At 46.7% G+C, this 27,946-nt stretch overlaps 1 protein-coding gene across 3 annotated transcripts in view; it reads right to left on the bottom strand.

The window, feature by feature from the left end:
* The window catches only part of Fstl4 (follistatin like 4), a 458,219-nt gene extending 433,330 nt beyond the window's left edge, over positions 1–24,889 (bottom strand). For 2 of the 3 annotated variants that reach the window (XM_029554198.1, XM_029554197.1), the window contains exon 1: positions 24,764–24,889. In XM_029554198.1, coding sequence (XP_029410058.1) covers positions 24,764–24,889 — 126 coding nt within the window. Of the gene's footprint in view, positions 1–13,043; positions 13,173–24,763 lie in introns of those variants that run through there. The other variant, XM_029554200.1, reaches the window with a different exon arrangement.
* Positions 24,890–27,946: the final 3,057 nt, after the last annotated feature.

Genomic DNA, 27,946 nt, shown 5'->3' on the forward strand with positions numbered 1-27,946 from the left:
CGTAACTCCAGTTCCTTTTCCGACTTCTGTGGGCATTGCACCACATGGGTGCACTTATATATGTGCAGGCAATATATTCATACACACAAAATAAAAACAACAAATATTTAAAGAGATACATGATATATACAAGGATTTAAAAGTTTGAATGAAGGTAGAAAAGATAAATCATATTACCTTCAACTAAAAGAAGATTCTATAGATAAAATAGATTCTAAAGCAAGAATTGATATGAGTGATGAAAACAGATGACGCATAGCAAGTAAAGGGTCACTTTGACAAGGAAGTACCGTAGTTCGGTGTCTGTACACGCCTAACAGCAGAGGATAAACAGACCAAAAGTAAGAGCTAAAAGAATGAGGGGACATTTTTAGTTCCCAGGAATGGATAAAGAATTTAAGAAATTTCTCTCACTAACTAAGAACATGTAGAGGAAAAAAAAAATCAGTGAGAACTTAGGAGAGGCTGAGAGACGGTTCAGAGGGTAAAAGCGCTTCCTGTGCAAGCATGAAGACTTGAGTTCAGATCCCAGCACCCACATAAAAACCTGAGTGAGGCTGCGTGCTCATTTGTAAAGCCAGCACTGTGGGAGGTGGAGACAGGAGGATGGCTGGGGCTTGCTGGCTGTCAACCTAACTCCAGGCTTAGTGAGAGAGCCTGTCTCAGGGAATAAGGTGTCAAGAGATGTCCTCCTCTAGCCAGGGCACACGCTTTCACACATACCTAAGCACATGCATCACACACATGCATATACACTCCCCACACATACAGTCTCATACCACACAGTCGTGCGCACGCGCGCACACACACATACACGCACACGCATACACACACAAATAGAAGAGCTGAACACCATGATGAACAAGTTTCACTTAACTCACGCATAGGAACACTGTACCCAACAACTGCTCTCTGCACATTCATTTTAGGTAGCCATAGACCATTTGTAAAAGTTGCTAAGCCATGATCAAGTTTCAACAAGTTTCAAATTATTAGAACCACACTGAGAACATGCATAGCCTTCAGATTATAGTGAAAAAAAGTCAAAGTCAAGAACAGAAAGACTATAAGAAAAATCCCCAAACATCTGGCCCATAGATCAGACCTACATCACATAACTTCCGTGGGGAAGAACTGCATAAGAAATAAGATACTTTGAACAGAATAACAATTGAATTATGACACTTTCAAAATTGTGGGATACAGAGCTGGCGTGCAGCTAAGTGGTAGGGTGCTTGCCTTAGCACGCATGAGGCCTCAGTTTTGGTCCTCAGCACTGAAAAAAATAGCAATGTTTCAAAGAGAAATTACAGCCTTAAATACATGCTTCGTAAAAAAAAAAAAAAAAAAAAAAAATTTAAGCCTGACAATGAATGACCTAAGCGTCTGTCTTTAAAAACTAGAAAAATAACAATTTCAGCACACAAAAGGCAGGACAAAGGAGCAGAAATCAATATAATAGGGAAGAAAATTGCACCATAAAAAGTTGGTTCTTTGAGAAGATTAATAGCTTGATAAATCCCAAAGAAAGCCAATCAAGGGGCGAGAAAGGTATATGGACATGTAACAAATCACACATATTCCGTTTCTGGTGTCATGGAGCACAATAGGAAAAAAAGAAAAAAAAAAAAACAGCTTTAAGAATTGGTACTAGATCAACTGGGCATCTGCATGGTTTGAAAAAGAAAACCAAAAAACCTCAGCCTCCTGCCTCACGACACAGGTAAAGATCATTTTCAGATAGTGATGGGTCTACAGGTGAAAGGTAAACAACGGAACCCCTGGAAGGTATCCAAGAGCATCTCCGTGACCTTTACCTGGGTGATGAAGATGTCTCCTGGAGGGAGCTGAGGAAGCCTCAGAAAGGACTGATAGCTTAGACTTTATCAAAACTGAAAGTTTTGCTCCACAAATGCTACAATTAGGAGAGTGTGGAGGCACAAGCTGCAAACTCTCCAAGTAGCAGAGAATGACTTAAACTTCTAATCTTCCTGCCTCTACCTCCCCAGTGCTAGAGATTGAACCCAGGGCCTTATGGCTCCCTGACAAGCATTCTTACCAACAGAGCTGCACTCCCAGTCCCACAGTAGGTCTTTTAACAGAATTCAATACTGAGAATTGATTAAACAGATACAGAAGTCTTACAGGAATACTTTTTGTGATCCATGTATCTGACAAATATATAAAGTATTTCTGTAGATCACTAAGAAAAATACAAAGAGCCTAACTGAAAATTGAACAAAAGATGTGAACAGGCCCTTCACGGAATGGCACACTGTGCACCACAGAACAGGTAATGTACGTTTCTTTGAAAACACCAAGGGTTTACATAGATCTGGAGCAGCTATCACTGCCCCTCATTAGAAGTTCAAGGTTATCTTCCACTACACACTGGGTATGAAGCCAGCCTGGGACACGGGAGACCTTGTATAAATTAGACAAAATGCCTACAACTATTGTGATACCTAGGGTCTGGAGAGATGGCTCAGAGGTTAAGAGAGCTTGCTGCTCTTGCAGAGGACCTGAGTTTGGTTCCCAGCACCCACGTTAGGTGGCTCACAACCATCTGTAACTTCAGTTCCAGGAGATCCAATGTCCTCTTCTGGCCTCTACAAGCACCTGTGCTTACAAGTACACACACATAGATTCACCCTTTAAAATATATTTTTTTAATTTTCTTTTGAGACAGGGTCTCTCTGTAGCCCTACTTGCCTGGAACCCTATATGTAGAGTAGGCCAACTTTGATCTCACAGAGATCCACCTGCCTCTGCCTCTACAGTGCTGGGATTAAAGTTGTGTGCCACCACACTCCTCCCCCCCCAAAAATCCCTATTGTGATATCTATGTTCCTGACCCAACAATTCCACTTGCAGGCAAATGTTTATCAGAAGTACATACATATGAACACTAAAATGAACATAAATGTTGATCACAGCATATTTTGTAAGAGCCAAGAATATAGACCAATCCAAACACTGACCTTGACCAGCAGTCAAAAGAATCGTGACACACTCATACAATGGAAAACTTGACAGCCACGTGAATGAACATAGTTCTGCAATATGTAAAGATTTGGATGACTCTTTCAGATATGTGTTGAGTAAAAGAAGGCAAGTGGGAGCAAAATACAAAGTGTAAGGCTTTATTTTCATAAATTTCAGAAACATGCCATCAAAGTGATCAGTGGCAAGCCTTGGGAGAAGGACAGGGTGCAGAAAGGGGTGGTTTCTGGGGTGGTAGAAACATTCCACCTGTTTGGGTGGTATCCACACAGATGTGTTTATTCTGTGAAACTTATCTGAGCTTTGCACTCAGGAAATGTACACTTCGGTATATATTTTATATGTGATCAATTAAAATAAGATAGCTCATCCAGGAGCACACACTGAAGTTTGATGAAAAGGGGAACAAAGCCGGGTGTGGTGGCGCACACCTTTAATCCCAGCACTCGCGAGGCAGAGGCAGGAGGATCTCTGTGAGTTCAAGGCCAGCCTGGTCTACATAGTGAGTTCCAGGACAGCTGGGGCTACAGGGAGACCCTGTCTCAGACCAAAAAAAGGGGGGGGGCAAACTTAAAGCTCTACTTGATTATACAGTATATAATATAGTAGAAGAGGAAGATTCTATGAATGTTCTCTCCAAAACTTAGGCTGAAACTTCACTGCCACTGTAACAGTGTGAAAAGGTGGAAGCTGTGATTAGGTCATAGACTAAAGTGTTGTCAGGGGAACCAGTTAGCTGCCCCTTGCCATTCTATGATACAGTAAGAAAGCTCTTGCCAGACGTTGGTGCCATCCTCCTGGACTTCCCAGTCTCCAGGACTATAAGAAATAAATCTCTTTCTTTTTAGATGACCCAGTCGAGTATTCTGAACTCTCAGTTGTACTGAGGGAAAACTACAATTTGCTGATTACTATGCAATAAAGAAGGGACCCAATCAGAGTCACATACACATATCTGAAATCCTCCCCCATGCTCTTGAGTCTCTAAACAAGTAACCCATAAACATTCATGGAAAATATGACACAGATTATAAGTTGAAGTTTTGAACCAGATAGATTCATATGGATCAAGGCCTGTCCCCAGCTACTGCTGTTTCCGTCACCTTTGTTAAATCATTTAAGCTCCCTAAGCTTTAATGTACGTATCTATAAAATAGAGGCAGGAATGGTCCTCCTCTACAGAGCAGTGGTGATAGTTAAATGAACTGACTGTGTGTCTACCTTGCTCAGTTAGCATCTGACACATCACCTTGATAATTAGTGAAAAGAACCTAGGAGATCATTTGGAGAGGCAAAGAATTTGAATGTCTCCCTGAGTTATCAAAAGTAAATAAGAATCTGTCTTTCCAGTCCCTGAAAAAGCAACTCCCTAAAAGCTGAGAGGAAACATCATAAGTAAATTCATTGACATAGACGACACCAGAGCCCAGGATGTATTGTCTAAGGAATTATTTTCTACAGAAGCTTCAAACCAGATGGTTATAAATGAGAGTTAGCGCACAAACCTTACTTAATGACTAGATTTCTTTAACTAAAAATCTAATTTTATTATGGTATAAATCACACTTTCTTGAAGTAGGGAATTAATTTTAGATTTTTCATTCACTGTTCATAACCTTTCCACGAATCTGACAGCCAAATCATTTTAAATGTCATTTAACCAATACAACACAACGGCTTTATTCCTCGTTGTGCCCTTCCTGAGTCCATTATCTCCCACTATAATGTAGAAGAACGTGAGTAAGAAATTACCATTCCATAAATCTCTATTTTTACAGTGCAGTTGAATAGCATAATCTTTATTTTTGAATCAATATAATGTGAGTGTTGAGTAATATTTTTCATAATCCAGAACCTATTACAGGTTCTCCACTAAAGGGTTTGAATAAAGATTCTTCAATGCCAGGCTTGGAGCCTTCCCATGACCATCTTGGGGACAGGGACGGAGACCCAGGAGAAGGGGGAAGGCACCTTTGCCAGGACACAGTCGTGAATACCAAGTCATGTTCCCAGTCATCCCTGGTTAGGGGAGAAGTCTCAGTCTGCCCCTCAAAGTATTAAAGGATGCAGTGAGTCCTGGGAAAATGTGGATCATGTGATTTAGCAAAGTAGGATGTGATACACACCCTGACTGAGAAGAAAAGTAACAAACTAGGAAGCCCGGTGCAGTGCAATGTGGCTAGTCTAGAACAGGCTAATGGGAGCCGGTCATGGAAGGGCCAGGACTTCAGAGGTCCCCGTGCTAGTGTCCTAATGCTGAGCACATCTGTCTGCAGCAGAGGGGCTGAGAAAGTTCCCAGCATCAGAGTTCCTTAGACCCTAACGTCCAGATGCTACAAAAGGAAGCCCACACGTTTAGTTTCTGAACCATTGTGTGCAGAAAAGACAGCTGTCTCTTCGCAGCTGAGATGCTGACATCAAGCTCCTCCTCCCACGATGGTTTTAAAACCAGTGCATCTTCCGCAAAGCATCCTTCACAGCTCATCTATGTATTCATTTGAGTTTTAAAAATTCCACTCTAACCACTTTCATTTTCACTAGCAAGATGCCCGCCATTCTGCAATTAAAATCTTCTCTTGGACTGACAGCAGACAGCTAAATAAAGCGGTGCCTTATGTGGCATCAGTATTCAGTTACTGGCTCCCACTCGCTGAGCAAGTACACGCATCTCGTAGGCTTGCTTTCATTTAGATGGCTGGGTTAGAAGCAGAAGGAAAGCCATCGAGTTGCGAGACTTCCCGGCATATCATGTCTGAGTCTTCAAAGCCAGATGATGAAGAAAGTTGAGAAGTTAACATTAAGCAGAGGGTTAGCTTGAGAGCCAGGCTAAAGAAACAAGAGAGGTGGCTTAGTGGGTCAAGTGCTTGCTGAGTAAGCATGAAGACCTGGGTTCAGATCCACTCACATAAAACTCAGGCATGGTGGTGCACACCTGTAACCCTAGCCCTGAGGGGTAGATCCTGAGGATTCGCTAGTCAGCCAGCCTCACTGAAATGGCGAGCTCCAGGTTCATTCAGTGAGAGATGCCGTCCCCAAAAGACGGATGGAGGAAGACACTGAATGCCAACCTCTGATCTCTGCACACTCATGCACAGGTGTGTGCACCAACCCATACCTACTTACACAGATAAATGAGGATTTCTCTGGGAGAGAAGAGAGAAACTGAGTATCACCTGCCGCATCACCTGCTTCTCCAATCTTAGGCTGCCCGCATCAAGTGTCCAAGAAAAGTGCCAAACCAGGGAACTCTTGAGAAATGATACCTAGTGGAGGGCTCAGAACTCACTTCTTGCCTCACAAGGATTAGGTCAGAGACCCTGGAGTGCTCTGCGGTTAGGGGAGAGGTCTGTGAACTCCTACTGCTTTAAAGGCAGGTCAGTGTGAGAGGGCAAAGTTGATAATTGGAGGCTTTAAGATGCTCAGGTAGCTGGGGGCATTTGGCTCACATCAAGGGCCCTAGTACCTGTCCACCAGCCCTACCCAGCGCTGCCCATAAGCTGCCTGGTCAGACAGACTCTCCTTTGTGTACACACTGCCACAGAAGTCCAAGAGCTAAAGGATGGAAGCTGGGCCTGACCGTATAGTCAAAGAAAGTGTGATTCTATGACACTTTGGAGTCAAAATACCAATAGGCAGGTGAGCAGGTTCTGAATGCCTTCTGTTTCTCATCTAATCATGAATGGACCAATATGATGAGACCAGAATTCACATGGCACTGGGAAGGCTAAACTAACCAAGCCAGAGAGTTTAAGGGGAGGCTTAGCAAGACAAAAAAAAATAATAACCATGGGCTGGGAATGTAGCTCAGTTGTTCGAGTGTTTGCCTAGCACGAAACCCTGGAGTCAACCCTAGCATCGTGTGATGGTGCAGGCCTGTAATCTCAGCACTTCAGAACTGGAGGCAGGAAGGTCACGAGTTCAAGATCATCCTTTGATGCATGGAGGCTTTGAGGCCAGCCTGAACTACGAGGGACCCTGTCTCAAAAAAAAAAAAATTCATGTCTGCATAGCTTTTATTTTTAATAGCAAAGCAATCACTTTGCTGCTGCAGACTGTACTATTGAAAAATAAATCGCTGTGATAAACCTATGGACAGCATCCTATGCACACACCTGGGAACATCAATCAGATGCCTATGAGGTAGACTGGGGCACTCCCCAGACCCTCGAAGCCTCTGATCTGTATCCTTTAGCAGCTGCTCCACCCACTGCAGCCCAGGTACCTCTCACTCCACTTACCCCATCTGTGCAATGGGCAGACATAGCCCTGCCAGGACAAAGTGGGAGACGGCTCAGAAACATGGGCAAAATCCAGACACGTTCCATCCAGGGCTCTGACAGGGAACAGGGGGTGGTCAGCGAAGAAGAGAGATGTCACACTAAATAGAAATGGGAACCATGGTGATTTCCAGACACCTGACAGAACAAAGTGTGGGGCCAGTTGTCAGAGCCTCAGGAAATGAGATGATTCAGATGTTCGCTTTCTCATTCTTAAAAGTAGCACTGAGCTTGGGAGATGTCTCAGTCATAAAGCACTTGCTGGGCAAGCATGAGGATCAGATCCCCAGCACCATGTAAACGCTGGGTGGACATTGGAACTGTGTGTAATCAGCAAACAGAGGCAAGGACAGGGAGTCCCTGGAGAGAACTGGCTAGCTAGACCAGCCCAACAGGTGCGCTCTGGGTTCAAGTGACAGGCCCTCTCTCAATATATAAGACGTGATTGAGGGAGACATTTAATATAAGCCTATGGTCTCCTCATGCATTTGCATGTGTATCTACATACCTGTGAACATATTTATCCCCCCCCCACTTCCACACAACGTAATAGATGCTGAGCCTCATGGTGTAGCTGGTAATTCTGGCTACTCAAGAGATGGAAGCAGGAGGATGGCGAGTTCAAGGCCTTCCTGGGCTACTGAGTAAGTACAAGGTCAGCCGGGAAATTTAGAGATGGCCTAGCATGTGTGAGGCCCCAGCCTTGATCCCCAGGATCGATCTCGATCTCTCTCTCTCTCTCTCTCTCACTCACTCACACACATTGTAACAGATAAAATATGAAGATTTAGTGATTTTAAAATCTAGAGATCACTAACACTTTATATAACAATGTTATTTGCTTGCTTGCAATTTCAAAAAGGTTAGTTCTCAGTGTAAGGTCGTTTTCCATAGCAAAGCCTCCACAGCTCAACAAGAGGACACTAAGCTGCACTGAATGGAATCGATAGCACTCTCATCTACTGCGCCACTGTGTCACAGACATCAGCACCTGCACAGTGCTACTGAGGGACCACAGAATGGATAGACACACTTGACACTTAACAACCCAACAAACTAAAACTGAATGAACTTTTAGACATGAAAAGTAATCCATGTCTCCCTAGAAACAGCGATCACTGGGTCCAGGACTGTAACAGTCCACAACCTGAGGCTCTAACTTGACAGCCCATCCACATAAAGCAGGCCTCGTGAAACATGGGCTGGCCTCTGCAGAGCCACTCTCACACATGAAGCCATGCCTGCAGGTGACTGTTGAACCATTTCGGCATCTGGCCCAGTCCTGAGGTCCACAGATCCTCTATCCTCCCACCTTCACGGAACATTTTTGATCACAGGATGAAATCAGATTATATTAAGAACTTCTGGTTAGAGCTCAGGGGACAGTGCAGTTTTCCACCAGGTTCTGGGACACTGTCAGTATCCACTCTCCCTTTACAAGTCAGTTTCCGCAGAAGCACAGGAGACCCTCAAATAGATTCCACACTCTGAGCAGCTTTTATTTTATTCCATTTTATTTTGAGACAGGGACACATGTAGCCAAGGCTACCCTCAAACTTGCTATGCAGTCAAAGATGACCTTGAAGTTCTGATCCTTTGACCTCCACCTCCGGAGCGCTGAGATTGTAGGCATACACCATCAGGTCCAGTTTATAACCCTAACCTGTCAACTGAGCTATATCCCCAGCCATATTCTGAGAAACTTTGTACCTACCAGGTGTTGTGTCAAACACGTAAGTGCCACCCCCCGCCAGGCCTTACCCCAGCAGTCCAGGCTCCACTGAAGAATCAAGGCCACCAGGTTAAGTGTCTGGCAAAGCAGAACAAAGAGCAAGGGCAGGTGTCTCCGGGAAGGAGAGGGCAGAAGTTTAAGCTTTAATTATTCATTCATGATGCCCCAGGGACCATCCCATAGATGACATAACAGCATCAACCTGTTTAACACAATGTTCTAATCTGCCACTTCTTTTTCAGTGCCAGCTGCAAGCCCAAGGTGAGGGTTAGAATAAGCCAGTGCCTAGGAAATTAAGAGACAGAAAAAGCAAGCAAGGTGTGGGGGGTGTCTGCCCTCTGGCAGTCCTCATGCCTGTCTCTATTTCCTATTCAACTCAGGGAGTTAGAGATTCCCCTTATGGAACCTCCAACATAGAGGTGCGAAATGCCACAGAGTTGTGCTAGGCTCGGGGTGGATGGAGCTGATGGAAACCTGAAGGTGAGCCAGCAGGCAGAGGGCAGCTACAGGCCAGAGCTGGGCGAGAGGGGTGTCTGATGAGACCGGGGGAAGACAGATGCACCTAAAGAGGCTGATGTCTGAGGGCATTCCAACCAGAAACTTCCGTCTCTCTCAGACACAGGTCCCTTTCCTTCTGCTCTTCCTCCTTGGCCAGGGTCCCCTCCCATCTCCAGAGCACGTCCACCACCTTCCCATTCCTTTCATTTTGAATCAGGATCCCATGGAGTCCGAGCTGGCCTCACACTGTTCGTTAAGGATGACCCTGAACTTCTGATCTTCCTGCCTCTACTGATGTGTACTAACCCTGCCCAGTTTATATGGTGCTGTACGGTGGGCAAGCAATTGGCCAACTGGGCAACAGCCCCACCTCTTCATCTCCTCAGCAGCAGGCTGTCTTCCCACCACACCCTGCCCCTCTTATTTCCCGGGCTTAACCCTCCCCCGACACAACTCCTCATCAGGGGCTCTCAGCAGACCTCCTGGTGGGTCTATGAGCATTTCATGTACTTGTCCCTTAATCGCCTACTATAGCCATTCATTCAACTATTACTGGCCCCAGATACAGCACACAAGACAGCCATAGTCCCAGTCCCCATGAGGCTTAGCTCTTATATAGAGACAAACACAGAAAACAGGGAAACAACTCCATGGTGAGAGTGCCATAGCATGGGGCAGGACAGGGAGGAAGGGGGAATCAGCCACAGGGGGAGCCTTTTTGGATAAGGGAGGCAAGAAAGCCCTCAAGGGATTATTCTACAGGACAGATCTGAGTGCCAAGTTCATTTGCTCTAGACTGTTCCATCCCCTCCTCCTGTTCCTCCTCCTGCCCACCAAGCAAGCTTCGGTCTCCAGAATCATCTCTTCACCTCCTGGTTCTGTGCTTAGAGTCCCCGGGCAGTACAGGAGGCAGAGGGAATGGAAGAGCTGTGAGCACAAGAGCCAACAGTGGGCCCTAGAATGGGCAGTGAGCTGCTTCCATTGGCTGAGCACATACTGGAGCTCAGCTGTGCTGAGCCCTCCCTGGGTGTCCCTCCTTCCGTGTTTATAGCCCGAGGAACCTTGACTCCCACCACTCCTGGGAGCCTCTACCACACCTGCCTTGTTCAGGACTTGGTGAGTTTGGTTGTTGTCTGAATAATCACTGGGCTGTGGTGTCTTGGGCACTGCCTTTCCTCAGGAAGGAAAACACCTCCCCACACTTTGAAGACATTGCATTGTGCTACCCTAACACATATTACAAATGGAACTTCAAGTTGTTTAAATTAAATGAGTTATATTTAATTAAAAAGCCTTTGAGGCACACTAAGATTCTTTTCTAATTTTCTTTCATAACAGAATCCAAAGGAAGCAAAGCGCCAGGGGTCAGTGTAGTTGGGCTGATATTGACTTAGGATCTGGCCCAGCTAAGAGTCCCAGGGAATGCCAGCAGCTATCTCCCTGGGCCTACATGGCAATCTTCAAAAGCTCAGTGTCCTCATCTGAAGATGGCATTATGGACAGTGTCCATCAGATGGTTATGGGCTGGAGAGATGGCTCAGAGGTTTAAGAGCACTAGCTGCTCTTTCAGAGGACCTGGGTTTGATTTCCAGCACCCACATCACCGGTGATTAACAACCATCCTAACTCCAGTTCCAGGGGATTCAACACCCTCTTCTGACCTCCACAGGCATTGCATGACATGGGTGCACTTACATACACACAGGCAACACATCATACACGCAAAAATTAAAAATAAAAAAAAAGATGGTAGGCCAGGTGTGGTAGCACACACCTTTAATCCCAGCACTCAGGAGGCAGAGGCAGGTGGATCTCTCTGAGTTCGAGGCCAGCCTGGTCTCCATAGTGAATCCAGGCCAGCTGGGGCTACAGGGAGACCTTGTCTCAAAAAGACCAAAAAAAAAAAGAAGGTTACAAAGACAAAGAAATGTGAATAGAACATGCAATGTCACACTTCAGCTGAAGAAATACCTGTCCCACACCTGTCAGTTAAGGAACCAGCCAACCAAGCCACCCACACATCCCAGCAAGGACCTCAGGCTTGGGTCAAAGGCACAAAGCTTGGCCAAACAGCATTGCCCCTTCCCTGAAGGTTAACAGTTGCAACAGACACTGCCAAAGGAAGCAGGCAATTTGCCTTTCTTCCATCGCTAACCCAACGGTTTCCAGTCAGGTAGCCTCACAGGTAACCTGAGGCACACCCAGCACTATATCCCCAGCACCTGGTTTAGTTGCCAGCCTGACAGAAGTCTTCATCGGCATTTCTGGGCCTCTGGGGTAGAGAGGAGCTATTCAGCTGTGGCCAGTGGGCAATGACCGGGGGAGCAGGGCAGACAGGAAGGCTTAGGTTAGATGTGGACCATCTGTAACTGACTGGAGCCGTTCTTTACCCAGGCCAATGTGTCATTCCTGACTTTTCTCTCACCTCTGGGAATTTGTTGGCTCATTCGCTTCAACCCATGTGAATGTTGGGATTCTTTCTGCTTGGTATTTTGTGGGTATGGATACTCCATGTATCCTGGGTCCTCTATCAGCCTAGAGTATCCCTGGCTGCCCACAGAGAGGTCTTTCTGTTCTCACTTGAGGCAGCTCTGACAACTGACTGGCCATGGCTCTAGCCATCCACAGAAACAGGGCATTCTCTGATGAGGCCACCAGCCCATTATTATATTCTGGACAAACCCCCATGCCCAGTGTGCCTGCGTGCTTCCCGCTCCTCTGGGGAAAGACCCCTGGGTCCACACAGGGGCTTCACCACAGAGGGGCTTCTCTATACCAGGTCTCCTTCCTGCAGAGGCTCCCCCACATAGGTGCTAATCTACACAGGAACTCCCCCACTCAAGGACTTCCCAAAGCAGGAGTATCCCCCCCCCGCCAGCCCCTGAAAGGAGTAATCTGTACAGAGGGTCCCCCATGTAAAGGCTAGCCCACACAGGGGTTTCTCCACACACAGGAGCACCAACCTTGGCCCTGACTTATCTCAACACATTTTTCCTTTCTGTAGTAGCCCATGGAAAAGGCAGTCAACACCAGCACTCTCCCACAGGCAGGTCCGGAGCCTGATACCTTTATCTGAGAGTCAGCAGCTTGGCTGATGGTGCTGGGAGTCCTCCTTCCCTGAGGCGAAGGCCCCCAGAGATGCCATAGTCAACCTTCAAGGACTTCCCAAGGCCAGATCTTTAAAACAGAATCAGACCACTGCACACCACTGCTGTCTGTGCAAAGAAGGCACCAGCTCTGAGGGACACCTTCTCTACACAGACACAGCAGTGGCTAGGCCAGGTCAGGCCAAGTGGCACTCTACGTGAGCACAGAAACTGCCAGGTCTCCATGTGTAGCCTTGAAAAAGTACAAAGAGCCAAGTGGAGGTTCATGCGCAGGGTTTTAATAGCTGCCTAGTAGCTACCTTCCCCTTGATGGGAGAGGACCAAGGTGTGTGAATGTTAGAGAGAGGAGGGTAAATAGCGGCTGAGCTTGCTCCTCCCCGCGGGGAAGGTGAAGAGGCTAAGCCCAGGCTGACCCCAGAAGGTTACCTGCATCTCTGCTGCCTCCAAGGGGCAAGGTGCCTTCTCTGGCTTTAAGGCTCAGTGTCATCAGATGATCTTTTCTTAGCACCAGAAATACATGCTGCAAGCTGGGCAGTCAGAAAGCCAGGGGCAAACCCTGTTCTATCCACCGCCACAGAGGCTGATCCAACAGCTCATACCGCCCTGCAGTTTCAGTGCCTAACGTGTAGTTAGGTTCAACGTTAACAGACTCCAGCTACTCTTCCTGAGAAGACAGTCAGGGACTCCACACCCAGAGCTTTGCTATTCTGAGCAGCTCTGGAATTGAAGGAATGTTTAGGAATCAGAATGACATTCTGATTTACTCCCCTCCCCCTCTGTAAGAGATGAGGAGTCACCGGGCCCTGAGCTCGAGGCCACACCTCCATTACCCTACCCTGAAGACACCTCTGCTTCTCTGCTTTCTCAAATTCTTGGCTCCAGACCTAGACATCACAGCACAAACCATGTACCTCACTGGGAGCACAGCTGAGTCTTAGAGCCAGGGAGATTCATCCCATCGCTGTCTCATCTTCCCTGATGATAGGCCTGATTACCCCACACCAGCTCAGTCACCACAGTGCTGCTGGACTCTGCAGGGTGGCGGACTCTTCAAGTTGTATGTGGTTGTCACACCCACACCCACACCCACACCCCCCCCACACACACACACACACGTACAATGGCCTTCTCTTCCCCAAAACAATTCCAATTACATTTCAAAGCGGCTACTCTGAGGTTTTCCCTGAAGGCCCAAGATGTGTGACTCTTGATCACACACACACTGAACCCCAAAGCTTGCTCCCTTTTAGTCTACTCGATGAACGAGTGTGGGTACAAGCGATCTTAATCCATTTTGCTTTGTTGTAATGGAAGATCTGTGACTGGGTGCGCTGGTTAAGTTTGTCAGTTTGACACAAACTAGAGTCACCTGCGAAGAGGGAAACTCAGTGGAGGGATTCTTTCCATCAGACTGGCCTGTGAGGCATTTTCTGATTGGGTGACAAGTAGGAGAGCACAGCCCACTGTGGGCGGTGCCACCCGTAGGCAGGTAGGTCTGCTCTGTGTAAGGAAAGTGGCTGGGCAAGCCAGGGGGACAAGCCAATAGGCAGTGGTCCTCTGTGATTTCTGCTTCAGTTCCTGCCTCCAGGTTCCAGCTTGGTTTGCCTCAGGGATGCACGGTCACCTGTGAGCAGAAATCAACCCTTTCCTCCCACAAGTTGCTTTTGCTTAGTGTCTTCTCACAGCCACGGAGGAGCAAACTAAGACACTGCGTGACTTGAAACAAGAAGCATCGTCTTGGCTCCCAGTTCTGGAGGTTGAAAGGCTCAAATTTGGAGGGGGGGCGGGGAGGACCTTCTTATTGCATCGTCCTAGAGTGGAAGGCAGAGGCAGGCGCTGAAGAGCGAGAGTCCAACTCGCAGCTTCAGGGCTTTCACAATCCTAAGACTGGAGCCCCAGGACCTAAACGCTTCCTGTTAAGTCCTATTTCCTACACTGTTACATTAGGGTTGAAGTTTCCAGCACTTGCTCCTGGGGGAACACATTCAAACCCTAGCACACGCCTTGGAAGCTGGAACACAGGCATCAGGAAGAGGGGCCGTGTCAACAGTGAAGGACAGGATGGACAGCTCACTGCAGAGCACCAGTCCTCAGAAAAGCTCAGCTCACGTCTCCCAGTGTTTTCTCACCGGCCAGAGGCTGACTCGCCAGCATTCTTTACCTACAAGGATCTCTCTCACCCTCCACCAGAGCTGCCCACCTTGCACCTATAATGTCCTCAGAGCTCCTGAACACTACCTCACAGGTGGGGACCTGCACACAGACCACAGTAGCTGGGCCAGGTCATTGCTTCCTCAGGATGAGTCCATGAGGTTCTCACCCCTGATATCTGGACACACAGACCAGACCTGAAGTAATATAGCCCACAGCCCAGGGCAAGACATTCACGTACCAGCAGAGCGAAGGCCACAGTGGGGCAGCCATGACACAGTGGGGCAGGCTCCTGGATTTATAGAAAGACCAGATTGCAGAAAGGACAGGCAAAGAAGAAGACAGAGAGAAGAGGGAAGATGGTCAGGCTCAGAAGGGAGAAGAGAGACAGGCTGCCAATCACTCCACACCCTCAGCCCCCTGGATCTCCCACTGTTAGTTCCAGAGAATGGTGTCTCCTGAACCCAAGAATCTTACCAGGTGATCCTGTTCCCAGTCACCTATGCCTGATGGTTTAGTGAGACAACAGGCCCAGCTATCCACTTAGCCAGTCTCTTCTCCCTCCTCCCCCAGCAGGCATGGCCCTGGTGTACCCCATACCTACTATAAGTTCGTTCAGTACTGACTTAAAGGCTCACCAAGCCTGAGGCAGAGGTAAGTTCTTAAAGTGCTTATTCTTTGTCTTCTCTCCACATGCCATGGTGAGCTCTCAGCCCAAGAACGGACAGAAATTCCTATAGATGTTTCATGATCATCTTTACTTCTTTTTAAAAATATTTATTATTTTTATTTTATATGTATGCGTGTATTGCCTGCATTTATGTAAGTGCACCTGTGTCGTGCAATGCCCATGGAGGACAGAAGAGGCTGTTGGATACCCTGGAACTGGAGTTATAGACAGTTGTTAGCTGCCATGTGGGTGCTGGGATTTGAACCCAGGTCTTCTGCAAGAACAACCAGTGTTCTTAACCGCTGAGCCATCTCTCCAGTCCCTTTAAATCGTATATATATTTACATCTAAAATGTATAATGGGTCACAGACAGTCTTGTTCCAGCTCACATGACTCTAGAAATGTTTCATCTCTAAAAATTATTAAGCAGCTGCCCACAACCAATTGTGCCAGGGTGGCAGGTGCTGAGGTGCTTTAAGCAAGTTGGAGCCGAGCCATAAGGAGTAGACGGAGTAGACATTCCAAGTCCCCTAAATGGACCTGGGAGTCACTGAGCCAGTAAAAAGGACACAGATTTAGGGCAGATGGGGTAAAGAGCTGGTAGACAAGGTTTGGGGTGGGGGGAAAGAAGATGAGAATGTTGAAATTTGGAATATCCATGGGTAGCATCATGCCCATCCTATGTGAATGACACTCAGATACCAGCATCCTCCAACTCTCCCCTCCTCACCCCCAGGTATTTGCAACAGCTCTGCACCCTTGAATCACAGACAAAGACAACCTTCAACAGCAGATATGCCCTCAGCCACCTGTCACCTGAGGAGGGTCCCTGTCTGGCTTAGGAGAACAAGCCCTACCCTAGGAGCAGAGGATGTGGGAGGCACTGGCTACTTCCTCTTTTATTACTCCATAAATAGACCCAATTTTCTTTAAAGTCGAGCACTTAATTTAGTCATTGTATTTTTTTCTATGTTAGAAAAGATCATTAACATAGTTGTTTAATTCCCTCTGTGAACTGAGACTCTATTCTGCAACAGACAATTACTCCCTCCCCTAGACCCCAGTGGTCCTTCAAGCTCTTGGGATGGATTCACAAATCTCAGTTCTCTTAACTACTTGGCTGAACACAGTATAGGATGGAGAATATAGCTAGATGCTCAGAGACCTGTTGATTACTGAGCTTGTCCCACGTGGTCAGGGCAGCCCAGGGCTCAGACCCATCCAGGAGGGGTCTATAAGAAGTCAATCTCAAAGTTCTGCTTTGAGACACAAAGACCTCTATCCCAAATCATGCGTGAGGCAGAGAAGCCTGTTCTTCACAACTACATGCTGATGTGAGGACAGTAGCTGGTGTAATCACCAAACAGGAGAGCAGAGGAGAGAAAGGAACCATGGGGCACTTGACAGATGGGGACATAGCTCAGTGACAGAGCACTTGCCTAGCGTGGGCAAGGACCTGTATTCAGGGAAAAAGGAGGAGGCTTCAGTAGCCAGACATGATGGTACCAGAGGCAGGAGAATAGCCACATGTCCAAGGCCAGCCTGGTTTGCCCATGTGGAAGTCTATCCGCCTGGTGCATCATCAAAACCACAGAACTAAAGACTTATTCTGTAAAAAAAATGTCAAGCATGTTTTTAACATGCCAGAGAAAATGCCTAGAAAGGGAAATAAATAGGAAAAAGAGTTCTGTTTCCTTTAAATAAGAACCTACTTGGGGCTGGAGAAATGACTCAGTGGTTAAGAACACTGACTATTCTTGCAGAAGACCAGGGTTTGAATCCCAGCACCCACATGGGAGCTAACAACTGTCCGTAACTCCAGTTCCAGGGAATCCGACAGCCTCTTCTGTCCTCCGTGGGCATTGCATGACACGGGTGCACTTACCTACATGCAGGCAATCCACGCATACACATAAAATTAAAATGATAAATATTTTTTAAAAAGAAGCTACTTTTAGACGACAGCAGAACTCAAAGCCTAGCATCAAGTCAAGCTGTCATGCTGGACATGGTGGTCCACACCTCTAACCCCAGCACAGAGGAAGCAGAGGAGCTTAACTTCACGGTCAATCAGGCTACATACAAGACTCTCAAGAAAGAAACACTGGAGTCCTGATCCTGCCACTCTCCGCCCCACTACACTTGGTTCTGTGGTAGAAGGGGTCAAACCCAGGACCTCCTGCATGCAAGGCAAGCACACGCCCTATGAACTGAGCTGCATCCCCATCCCAAGGCTGCATTTTGTTAGGACGAAAGAGATGGGGTTCCTGGTGCTATGTCTTCCTCACACAAGAGACCGCCTCAAGCATCTGACCACACCCTGGAAAGCTGAGGTGAAGGGACTGTAATTTCCTTGAGTATTGAGTGTGTTCCCTGCTCAAATCAAGAGCCAGCTTTGTCCCATACCATCCATTCGGGAGGCAGGGGGTAACTTCTGTGACAAGCCCAAGAGCTTCATGGCGAAGACCACAACAGAGGCAGAAGAACAGTGACACTTCCTTGGCAGGGAAGTAGAGAGCACTGGTGGGCACTCGTCAGAACTGGCCTGGCATCAACATACCATTCATTTCTCCAAATGGGAGGCTGGAGGGACAAGCTCAATGTCATGGAGGATAAATCAAAACTGATGACTGGGACTTGGCAGAGCTGCTGCTGCAACTCCCCTCCAAAATGGAAACCGCCGTCCCATTTACAGTGCATGGCCTAATGTCCTAGTGACAAGGGTGCAGAGCTTCCTGGGGGAACAAAGACTATTTAGCCACAGAGGCATAAATAGTTAGATGCATAAATTAAGAGGAAGAAAAATAATGGCTTTTGGTGAACTCATAAATGCTCATTTTCCTGGGTCACAGGACTTCTAGGACCAATTAAAATGCTGTCAACCATGATCTCAAAATGCTGAAGGGGAACACACTCTGCCCCCAGAGAGGATGGGCACGCTGGGAGTGGAGAATGAGCGAACACAAAGAACACGGGCAGGGGTATGCCCTGTCCAAGAGTGAGGCGAAATCAAGACCCTAAGTGGAGCGTCAGCCTGGCTTCGTGGTCCCCAGACTTAGTTCTGAGCACAGATCGGGGGCTGGGGCATGAATAGGTGCACATGATGGGAGACAGGTCTGTAGGTATACTGGGGCTGGGGCACGAGACCCTCAGCATCTCAGTTTCTTATTCTGTTGCTGTGGTAAAAGTACTCTGATAGAAGCAATTTAAGGGGGAGAGGGTCCACCATGGAGGAGGGATGGGGGCAGTGAAGGCAGGAGCTTGAGGCTGCTGGTTTCATTACATCCCCAGTCAGGAGCCAGCCACAAAGGCAAGCATGCTAGCACTTGGCTTGTGTTCCCTACTTACACAGTCCAGGACCCTGCCTGGGGAATGAACTTGCCCACACTTAAGACGGGTTGTCAATTCAGTGTAATTAAGATAAACTCCTCAACAGGATGCCCAGAGGCCTGTTTCTCAAGCGATTCTAGATTCTGTCAAGTTAACAGCACTAACCATCACAACAGCCACTGAGAATCACCTCCCAGGGGACGTGAAATCACTGCAGACCAACCAGTCAGTGTTGCTCAGGGTCAGTCTAACTGGGGCTATTCTCACATGTGGGCATGGAGGAAGTAGGTGGCAATGTTTCTAGACTTTTATGCCCAGCAGCTCCAGGAAAGGAAAATATCCCCGTTACCTGGAGACTGTGAGAAATGCAGACTTGGGACCAAGCAAGACCTTCTGTATCACAATCTCCCTGCCATGAAACCCCAGGGCCATTGAAATATACGGAAGCCCAGGAGGCACTGAGGCAGGGGACGGTCCACACTAACTCTGCAAGTGGAGACAGACCTAGGAAGATGGGCAACCATGCCTTGTATTCATGTACCTGTCCTCATTTTACCTGAGACACTATAATCCACACAGAGTAATCAGTAGAGAGCCACAGCTAAGCTCTGGGGACCCAGGGGATCCCACAGCTGCAGTATGGTTCCTCAGAGAAAAGAGGGCATTTGATAATCTCAGAGCCATTCTTCATTAAGAAACTTTGCCCTGAGCATCAGCATCTCTGAAAGCAAGTCCAAGCCTGGAGTGAGGGGCAGTGAGTGCCTATGACAAAGCAGTCATACCCACGATACACACACAGTGCTACAGGAGATGCATAGGTGCCCGCCAAGCCTCACTCTTCATAGAGAAGAGGGAATTGTTTTCTCCATGCCCGCAGACAGGGCAAAGAGTAGATATATCAAAGGATAGCCCTAACGCTCCCTAGGTGATCAGTGCACTGCCCTGGGAATCCCAGGAATGATGTTGCTTAAGAGGGTGAGGAACGCTGTGAATGTAGTAAAATACGTAACAATGAAATTTGCTTCAGTTTTTTTCAGACAGGGTCTCCCTGCAGCCCCAACTGGCGTGGAACTCCCTATGTAGTCCAAGCTGGCCTTGATCTCACAGAGATCCATTTGCCTCTGCCTCCTAAATGCTGGGATTAAAGATGTGTGCCACCACACACAGCCAATGAAAGAGTTTTGAAGCTATTAAAAACCCAACCTAGCAGTTCAAGTGTTCTAGAAGACCCAATCTGGCAGCACATAGGAAGCCAACAGCATGAAGCAGGTGGGGGAGGTCTAGGTGTGGCCACTGGGTGTGTATGTCTATAACCACACCTGTAGAAGGAGCAGGCCAAACAGTGGAGGATCAGTGCTTTCTGAGGCTAACCCTGGCGGTAGAAAGGAGCTAGCTAACATTACCCTACATGTTAGCCCCTCAGAGGCTTTCCTTTCAGAGTGTTTGCAAGTACTGAAAATGTGTGGTTGACTTTAAAGCCTAGTTCTGGTCTGCAAGCTCTCAGGTACAATTTTATACTCAGTACTCAGTACACAACACAGCCCTTGGAAAAAGTTACATCAAATACATAAAATATGCGTGTGCAGAGGCTGTCCTTTCCATCCCAGAGCCCAGGGATTAGGTCAGACACTGTGCTGGAACTCAGAACCCAGGGCTCCCCAGGTACTCCCAGAAACACCCACCTCTGAGGAGCAGGACAGACCTCTGCGGGCTGGCACCACATGAGTTTTCACACTTGGTTTCTCAGTTCCCTGTCATACAAAATCCTTATCAAAGATGCCTGGGACCAAAAACGGTTCCCATTTGGAATTTGGAGGATTTGGGAATATTTGCTGTGTAATGAGCTGTTTGAGGAATGTAACCCAAGTCGAAGTATAAAAATTCATTTGTTTCACATATACATAACCTGTAGCAAATTTTCAAGGTTTATTTTATTTTCAGTTACGTGTATGTATGTAGGCACATGAGTGAAGTGCCACCGGAGGCCAGAAAAAGGGGTTGGATCCCCTGGAGCTGGAGTTACAGATAGTTCTGAGGGCAGAGGTCAGGTCCTCTGCAAGAGCCATGTGTACCCTTAACCACCGGGCTATCTCTGCAGGCCCTTCAGCAGTTTTATACGGTATTTTCCGCAGGCCTGCACTGCGAATGTAACCCTTCATGTGAGGTCAGGTGTGGGATTGTGTATTTGTGGAGTCATGCTGGATTTCAGATTTTCTGATTAGGGATAATCGGTTTATCCCAGCCATGGTGGGGTGGGTAATATGATATATCAGGATTTCAATACACTGCACCCCAGAATTGTTCCTTGTAAAGCCGTAATTGCATTAGCCACCTTTCAACTCTTATCAGATAGGCGTTCCCCCAGTTGTTTACCTACATCTGTAAAACAGTAAACTCCTTGAAGCTATTTTAAGTGTAGTCTTCATACATAAAACAGTAATTAACTAAAATTCATACTTGCTTTAAATACACACACACACATACACAGAGACGCACACACATATGTGTGTGACCATTGATCATTTAACCCTTTATCCTTAGGACAGTGAAGTAATTAGTATAACAATTTTGAAGACAAATCCAACCTTATTAATGTTTTCTAAGTACTTCGGAAAGTTTCAGTATGTTGCGAAGCACTGCTATTGGGAGGAAAACACACACGAAAACATTTTAATTTTAGTGCCTTAAAAAAAAGGTTTTGCAGGGGCTAGAGAGACGGTTCAGAGGCTAAGAGCACTGGCTACTTTTGCAGAAGACTCAGGTTCAGTTCCTAGCATCCACATGGCAGCTAACAACCATCCATTACTCCGTTCTAGGAGATCTGACACCCTTTTCTGACCTCTGAGGGCATTGTAAAACATGAGTGCACTTACCACATATGGGCAAAACACTCCTACATAGAACAATAAAAATTTTTTTTAAAAGGTTTTGTTGAGGCTGGGGAGATGGCTGAGTTGGTAAAGTACTTGCTGTGAAAGCACAAGGATCCAAGTGTGGATCCCCAGAACCCATGTAAACAGTTGGGCAGCTCTTATCAAAGAGGTCGTCCATCCCTCTCAATTCCCCCCACCCCCCAGCAACCTGATCCATCTGGTAACTAGCAAATGTGGCTGCAGTCCCAGCTCCGGGGGTCAGACAGGAGGAGCCCTGGGGCTCAATGGCCAGTCAGTGTAGCCAACTGGTGAGTGCCAGGCCAATGAAAGACCCTGCCTTAAAAATCAGATGGAGAGTGAAGGAGTACACCCAATGTTGACCGCTGACCTCCACAGGCAAGTGTACCTAGATACACACGTGCATATACACACAAGTCTATACACAAACATTCACACATATGTATATACATCTACATGTGCACGAAAAAGGTTTTGTTTTTACTTATTTAAGAATCTTGGGAAACTATGTGTTAGAGTCTTCCAGAAAATAAGACTATCTGAAGAAACCAGTAGAATACTTTAGCATAGCTTGGACTTGCATTATGAATATGTTAATAGCTACCATTCAGGGAAGAAACTACCAGGAAATCATGATCCTCAAGAGAACCTTGATATTAATGAGATGGAAGGCCAGGTGGACTGTGAGCTGCTCCTGGCCAGCAGGGGACACTGTTCACCTTCCCACACCATCAAATCTACTATGCAGGTAGGAAGGCTACCCACCAGGAGGTCTAGTCTGAATTTTGGAAGCACCAAGGTGATTGCATGGTTCTTGATTGACTTAAAAACACAGAGCCTCTGTTTCATGTATAAAATTAATAAGGCACCAAGAGGAAAAGATAAAATAGGCTTCATCCATATGCAACATAAAAATATAAAAGTCAGAAATAAAAGAAGGACCAAGAATTCAGAAAAGAAAGTTCACATGTGATGAAAAGTGGCCCAAGAAAGTTCTGGAGAAAAAGAAAGAACCAGAGCTTAGGTTGGAGGAAGGGCAGATTGAGACACGTGTTAAGAAGGAATGGCGTGGGCTAGGGAGACGGCCAGCGGTTAAATGCACTTGCTGTGTGAGTATGAGACCCAATAGGGTGTGCTGGTCAAACAGCCTTGTTGAAATACAGGAAGTTCCAGGTTTGGAGAGAGACCCCATCTCCAGGGAATACAGTGGAAAGTCATAGAGGAAGACACCCAGCATCCTCCTCTGGCTTCCTCAAGCACATGCCCAGGCCACCTGTACACATACACACAGGAAGACCCTCATGAACAAGGGCATAGGCAGGGCAGGCAGAGGTGGGACCATGGTCAGCCAGCACCTCCACTGCAGTGAGTGCTCTGCTCCTTGTCACTAAGCATTCACCCAGGCCATCCCCAGTTTCCATCCACTCGCCCGTTCACATCACCGTCTCATTGATCATGAGCAGAGGCTCCTGGGGTAGAACTCAAAACCCTGCAGAAAACAAAGCTACAGCTAAAAAGCACGAAGAAGGACTGCTGCCTGGACTTCGGAGACAACAGCTGGAAGGGGGGGGGCAACAACCCCAGAGAAGCCCTCCTTCTCCCAGAGAGCAGCATCTGCTCCTTCGTGTCGCTATACAAAGTACTGAGGTGTTAACAGCTCAGATAAGGAGGCCCTAGGTGATGTTAACTTACCTTCCATTTACTCCACTAAATCCAAATCTTAATTGCCTTGTCTCTTAATTGAAATAAGTGATTCAGCACTGTGGGCCAATGAGCCCCCATCTTCAGAAGACTGTAAGGCTTGCCTGTTTGCTATTAAATATTCAGTGATATATCTATAGGACTTAAGTGATGGTTTCCCTTGGGGCTTGAGTATAAAGATTAAGCCCTTCCCACGTGGGAAATGCTGTTCTCACCAGTCTGTCTGCAGCCACCACCAGACTCTTTCAACACAACATTGAGGTATGTCCTGCATGGATTTAGACAGGAGCGATAGTGTTTCTATTTAATCATCGGCTTGAGACAAAAGCATGCGGCACCAACTTAAGCAGGAAAGTGTGCGTTAAATTACCTCCGTACCTCCCCAAAGAGTAAGGCTTGAAGGTTTGGGATGGCATGACAATTAAGTAATAATGAAAGAACTCCATGTCATTTAATCAAATAACGCATTAATCCTACCAGACACTCCACTCCCTGGGAATGTTGACTTTTTTGGATAATTTTTATTTCTCCTTCCCTAGAACGGGGCACAGCTAAAAGAAAGAGAGCTGGGTGTGCATCAGGTTAAGACAATGAAAGGATGCCTGGAGAGGCCCTGATAAGGACCAGGCTCCTCAAAGCACAGAGAAAAGTCCCAGGTGGTTTCAATGAGGGGTGTTAGTCACTTTGCACGGTTCAGCAAGGTCTATGTGATGCATGTCTACAGAAAGCCTGCATCCCATATGCACCCCAAATCCATGTGACCATCTCAAATTCATAGGATCCCTACCTTGAACAGGGTTAGGGTCATGTTATGAATCTTCTTCCATGCTTAAGACCAAAGTTCACTAAGCAATTAGCAGTACGTCCAGACCCTCAGGGGAGGTATCTGAGAACAAGTTTTCCAAGCACTTTAGAAGCATTTATGTACACCTAACATGCCATTAACCACTCTTATCTGTCCATTAAAGCTGTCTCCCTCGGGACTGCCACTTGCCAGTTCGTTCTCAGCCTGCTTCTCTTTATACACCTGAAGAGGCGTCCACTTCTTTGAAAACATGCTTTATCATCTAAATGCTTCATCAGTTCACCTGGGTGTATTTTATCAATTAGTCTGCACTCTGAGTTTTATTAAACACACAGAAAGGTCAGTCCTTGGAGGGTCTCTGTGGAAGGCTAAACATGATTTGAGGGTATGTTTTCAGCATTTGAGAGATACTGTGGCAGATACCTCCTGGCCACATCAACACCTGTTACCTCTTTTGCCCTCTAACAGAAAGGAAGTACAATTTTAATGCTCACAGCGGGTGGTCTAAGTGATCTATAGGAAGAAGGGAAAATCAAATACTACAACACTGAGAAGCAATCTGTTTGACATGTCATGTTGGCGGTTCCTGGACTGTACCTCTGCCTGTGACTTGCCCAGAACCACATTCTGGTTTCTGCCGGTTCCTTGGTCCATCCATCCCAGTACAGCTGGCAGGGAGACCCCAAGCAGCGCAAGATGTGGCCAAAAGCCTCCTGGTTTCATTTTGTTGAGTCTGTTGAGACAATGACAAAGGCTCAGTGGGAAGCACTGCAAAGCTCACAAGAAGTCATGAGATGAGTTGATACACACACAAAATCAGATTAACCCAAGGGGCTGGGGAGATGGCTCAGTCCATCAAGTGCTTGCTATGCAATGTGAGGACCTGGGTTCAAGCTCCAGAACCCACATACAAAGCTGTGCATACTAGTAATCATCCAGAATCCCGGGCTGAGGAGGTATAGACAGGCGAATCCCAGGGACCTTGCCTAACTGACAAGCCCCAGATCAGTGAGAAACCCTGTCTCAAAAAACAAGATGGATGGCTCCTGAGGAACATCATCTGACGTTGACCTCCATGTGGACACACTTACATGTGCACTGGCACACATGTATGCACAGGCATCCAAAGAATCAGATCAACCCAGTTTAGAACACAGTATGAACCCATCTGCTTTGGAGATGTTGCATGACCTCTGAGCCTAGATTTACTCATCTCTAAAATGAGGACAGTATTACAGATCTCTAAAGTTGCTCTAAGAATTAAAGGAGTTGGTACCAGGCACACAGTAGGAGCTCTGCACAGTTACGCCAGTACACCCACTTGAAATGCTATCGACCACCACATCTACAAGGTCAACCAGAGTGAGACAGTAGCTCAGTCACATCTATTAGGCACATCCATGGTTTACTCATCTCTAAAATGAGGACAATATTACAGATCTCTAAAGTTGCTCTAAGAATTAAAGGAATTGGTACCAGGCACACAGTAGGAGCTCTGCACAGTTACGCCAGTACACCCACTTGAAATGCTATCGACCACCACATCTACAAGGTCAACCAGAGTGAGACAGTAGCTCAGTCACATCTATTAGGCACATCCATGCCTTAGTTCCCTGAGAAAGTAGGGTCTGGGGCTGTGTGCAGAGCCAGTCCTCAAGAAATGCTGATGAGGGTCCAGCGAAATGGCTCAGTGGGTAAAGGTCCTTGCTGCCCAGCATGACAACCTGAGCCAGATCCCTGGAACCCATATAGGGGAAGGAGAGAACCAACTCTTTCAGGTTGTCTGTGCCCTCTGCACGTGCCTTATGGCATGCGTCCAAATGCTCATGTGCACACAAAATAACTTTCGAATGTGATAAAATGTTTAAAAAAGAAATACTGCACGGATTTACATTTTGTGTCAACATCTCTGTATCTCACACCTCAGTTCACAAGATGATGAACTTCAAAACAGCCTCATAAAGGCTAGTTCTTCAATTCCAAAACCTGTGATTTTTGTGGCCAAATCTAAGCAGCCAATAAAAATGGGATTCCAATCATCTCTGTGGTCTTTTCTGAGTCTCACTGGTAACATTATTACCAGAAGTTCTAGGAAAAAACAAAGGAGCTGTTCCACTTCGCTTTAATTCTTCTGATAAAAACACTGACCAAAACCAACTTGCAGAGGAAAGAGTTTATTTTATCTTACATCACTTAGGTCACAGTTCATCACTGAGGGAAGCCAAAACAGGAACTCAAGGCAGGAACCTGGAGCACAGACCTGGTACACTGCTTATTGGCTTGCTCTCCTGGCCTATGCTCAGCATGCTTTCTTACTGAACTCAGGACCACCTGCTCAGGGGTGGCACCGTCCACAACAGGCTGCCCCTCATCACTCAACAATCAAGAAAATGCCCCCACAGACATGGCCAAAGGCCAATCCAATGGAAAAAATATTCCTCAATTGAGGCTCCTTCTACCCAGGTGTGTCAAGTTGACAATTGAAGCAGTCCAGCACAACTGACCCCTTGTCAACTTGGCATACAAACACATCAGTATTAAACCACAACCTTTCCATTTCGTATCCCAAAAATCTTATATTAATATTACAACATATAACACTACAACTTTAAATATCCCAGTCCTTAAAAATTCCAACACTTTAAAAGTTTAAGGTCTCTTAACTGTGGGCTCCTGTAAAATCCAAAACAAGTTAAATACTGTCTTATTTCAAAAGGAAAGAACAGGGTACCCTTAAGCAAAACCAAAGTCCAGCAAAGTAGCTCAAGGCTGGACATATGGGATTCACTCACGATCTTCTGGGCACCATGTAGTCTTTGATTACCTTGAAAAGCCCCTGTGCTAGACAGCTCCACGTCTCTGGCTCTGCCATTCACAGCACACACAGCTTATCTCAATGGCTCAGGCTGGCTCTACTCCACCTGCTGCTGCCCTGGTGCTTACCCATGGTCCTGGCATCTCTAGTATGCTGGGGTCTCCACTGCAACTGAAACTGCACCTTCACCAGTGGCCTTTCCTGGTGTTTCAACATTCAAAGCCTCAGATGCTCTCCAAGACCCCTTCATGTCATCAAAACCAGCGCCATGCAGAGACCCTTACACATTACCAAGTCCTGCTTCCAGCTTGAGATGAAGTCTTGGGCCCCCTGTGGACCCCCAGGCTCCTTGTGAGCCCCAGCTCCTTTGTGCTGACCCTGAAGAAATACTTCCCAAAGGCTTTCACCTCAGTGATGCTGATGTCTTGATACAGCAGATTTTTCAGCTCCAGCTGACCAGCATCAATTGTCCCAGTAAAGCAAAGTTTTCACTTCACGGTTCTGGTCTGTTAATCACAGCTGATGCTTCAGCCCCAGCTGACCAGAACCCACAGATTGTCAATTTTGATTGTCAATTCAAAATATCATACAAACAGCCCTGGTAGTCTTTGCTTTCCTTGGAACTGTACAAGCCAGGTCTTTATCACCCACATTTTTCTTCAGCATAATAGCAACAACTCACTGAGTTCTGAGCACTCAATAGTTTTTCTAAACCAGAGTCCCAGACACTTCCACAATCCTCCCTCACAGTCAGGTTTGTTACAGCAATATTCCCACAATCCTGGTACCAATTTCTCTTTCAGTTTCTTTGTATTGCTGTGATAAAAACACTGACCAAAGCCAACTTGAGGAGGAAAGAGTTTATCTCACATCTCCCAGGTCACAGTCCATCATCAAAGAAAGCCAATGCAGGAACTCAGGACAGGAACCTGGAGCACAGACTGCGAAGGAACCTGCTCACTGGC

This window comes from Nannospalax galili, unplaced genomic scaffold (genome assembly GCF_000622305.1).
Source record: "Nannospalax galili isolate Female #2095 unplaced genomic scaffold, S.galili_v1.0 scaffold424, whole genome shotgun sequence".
NCBI classification, from domain to species: Eukaryota; Metazoa; Chordata; class Mammalia; order Rodentia; family Spalacidae; genus Nannospalax; species Nannospalax galili.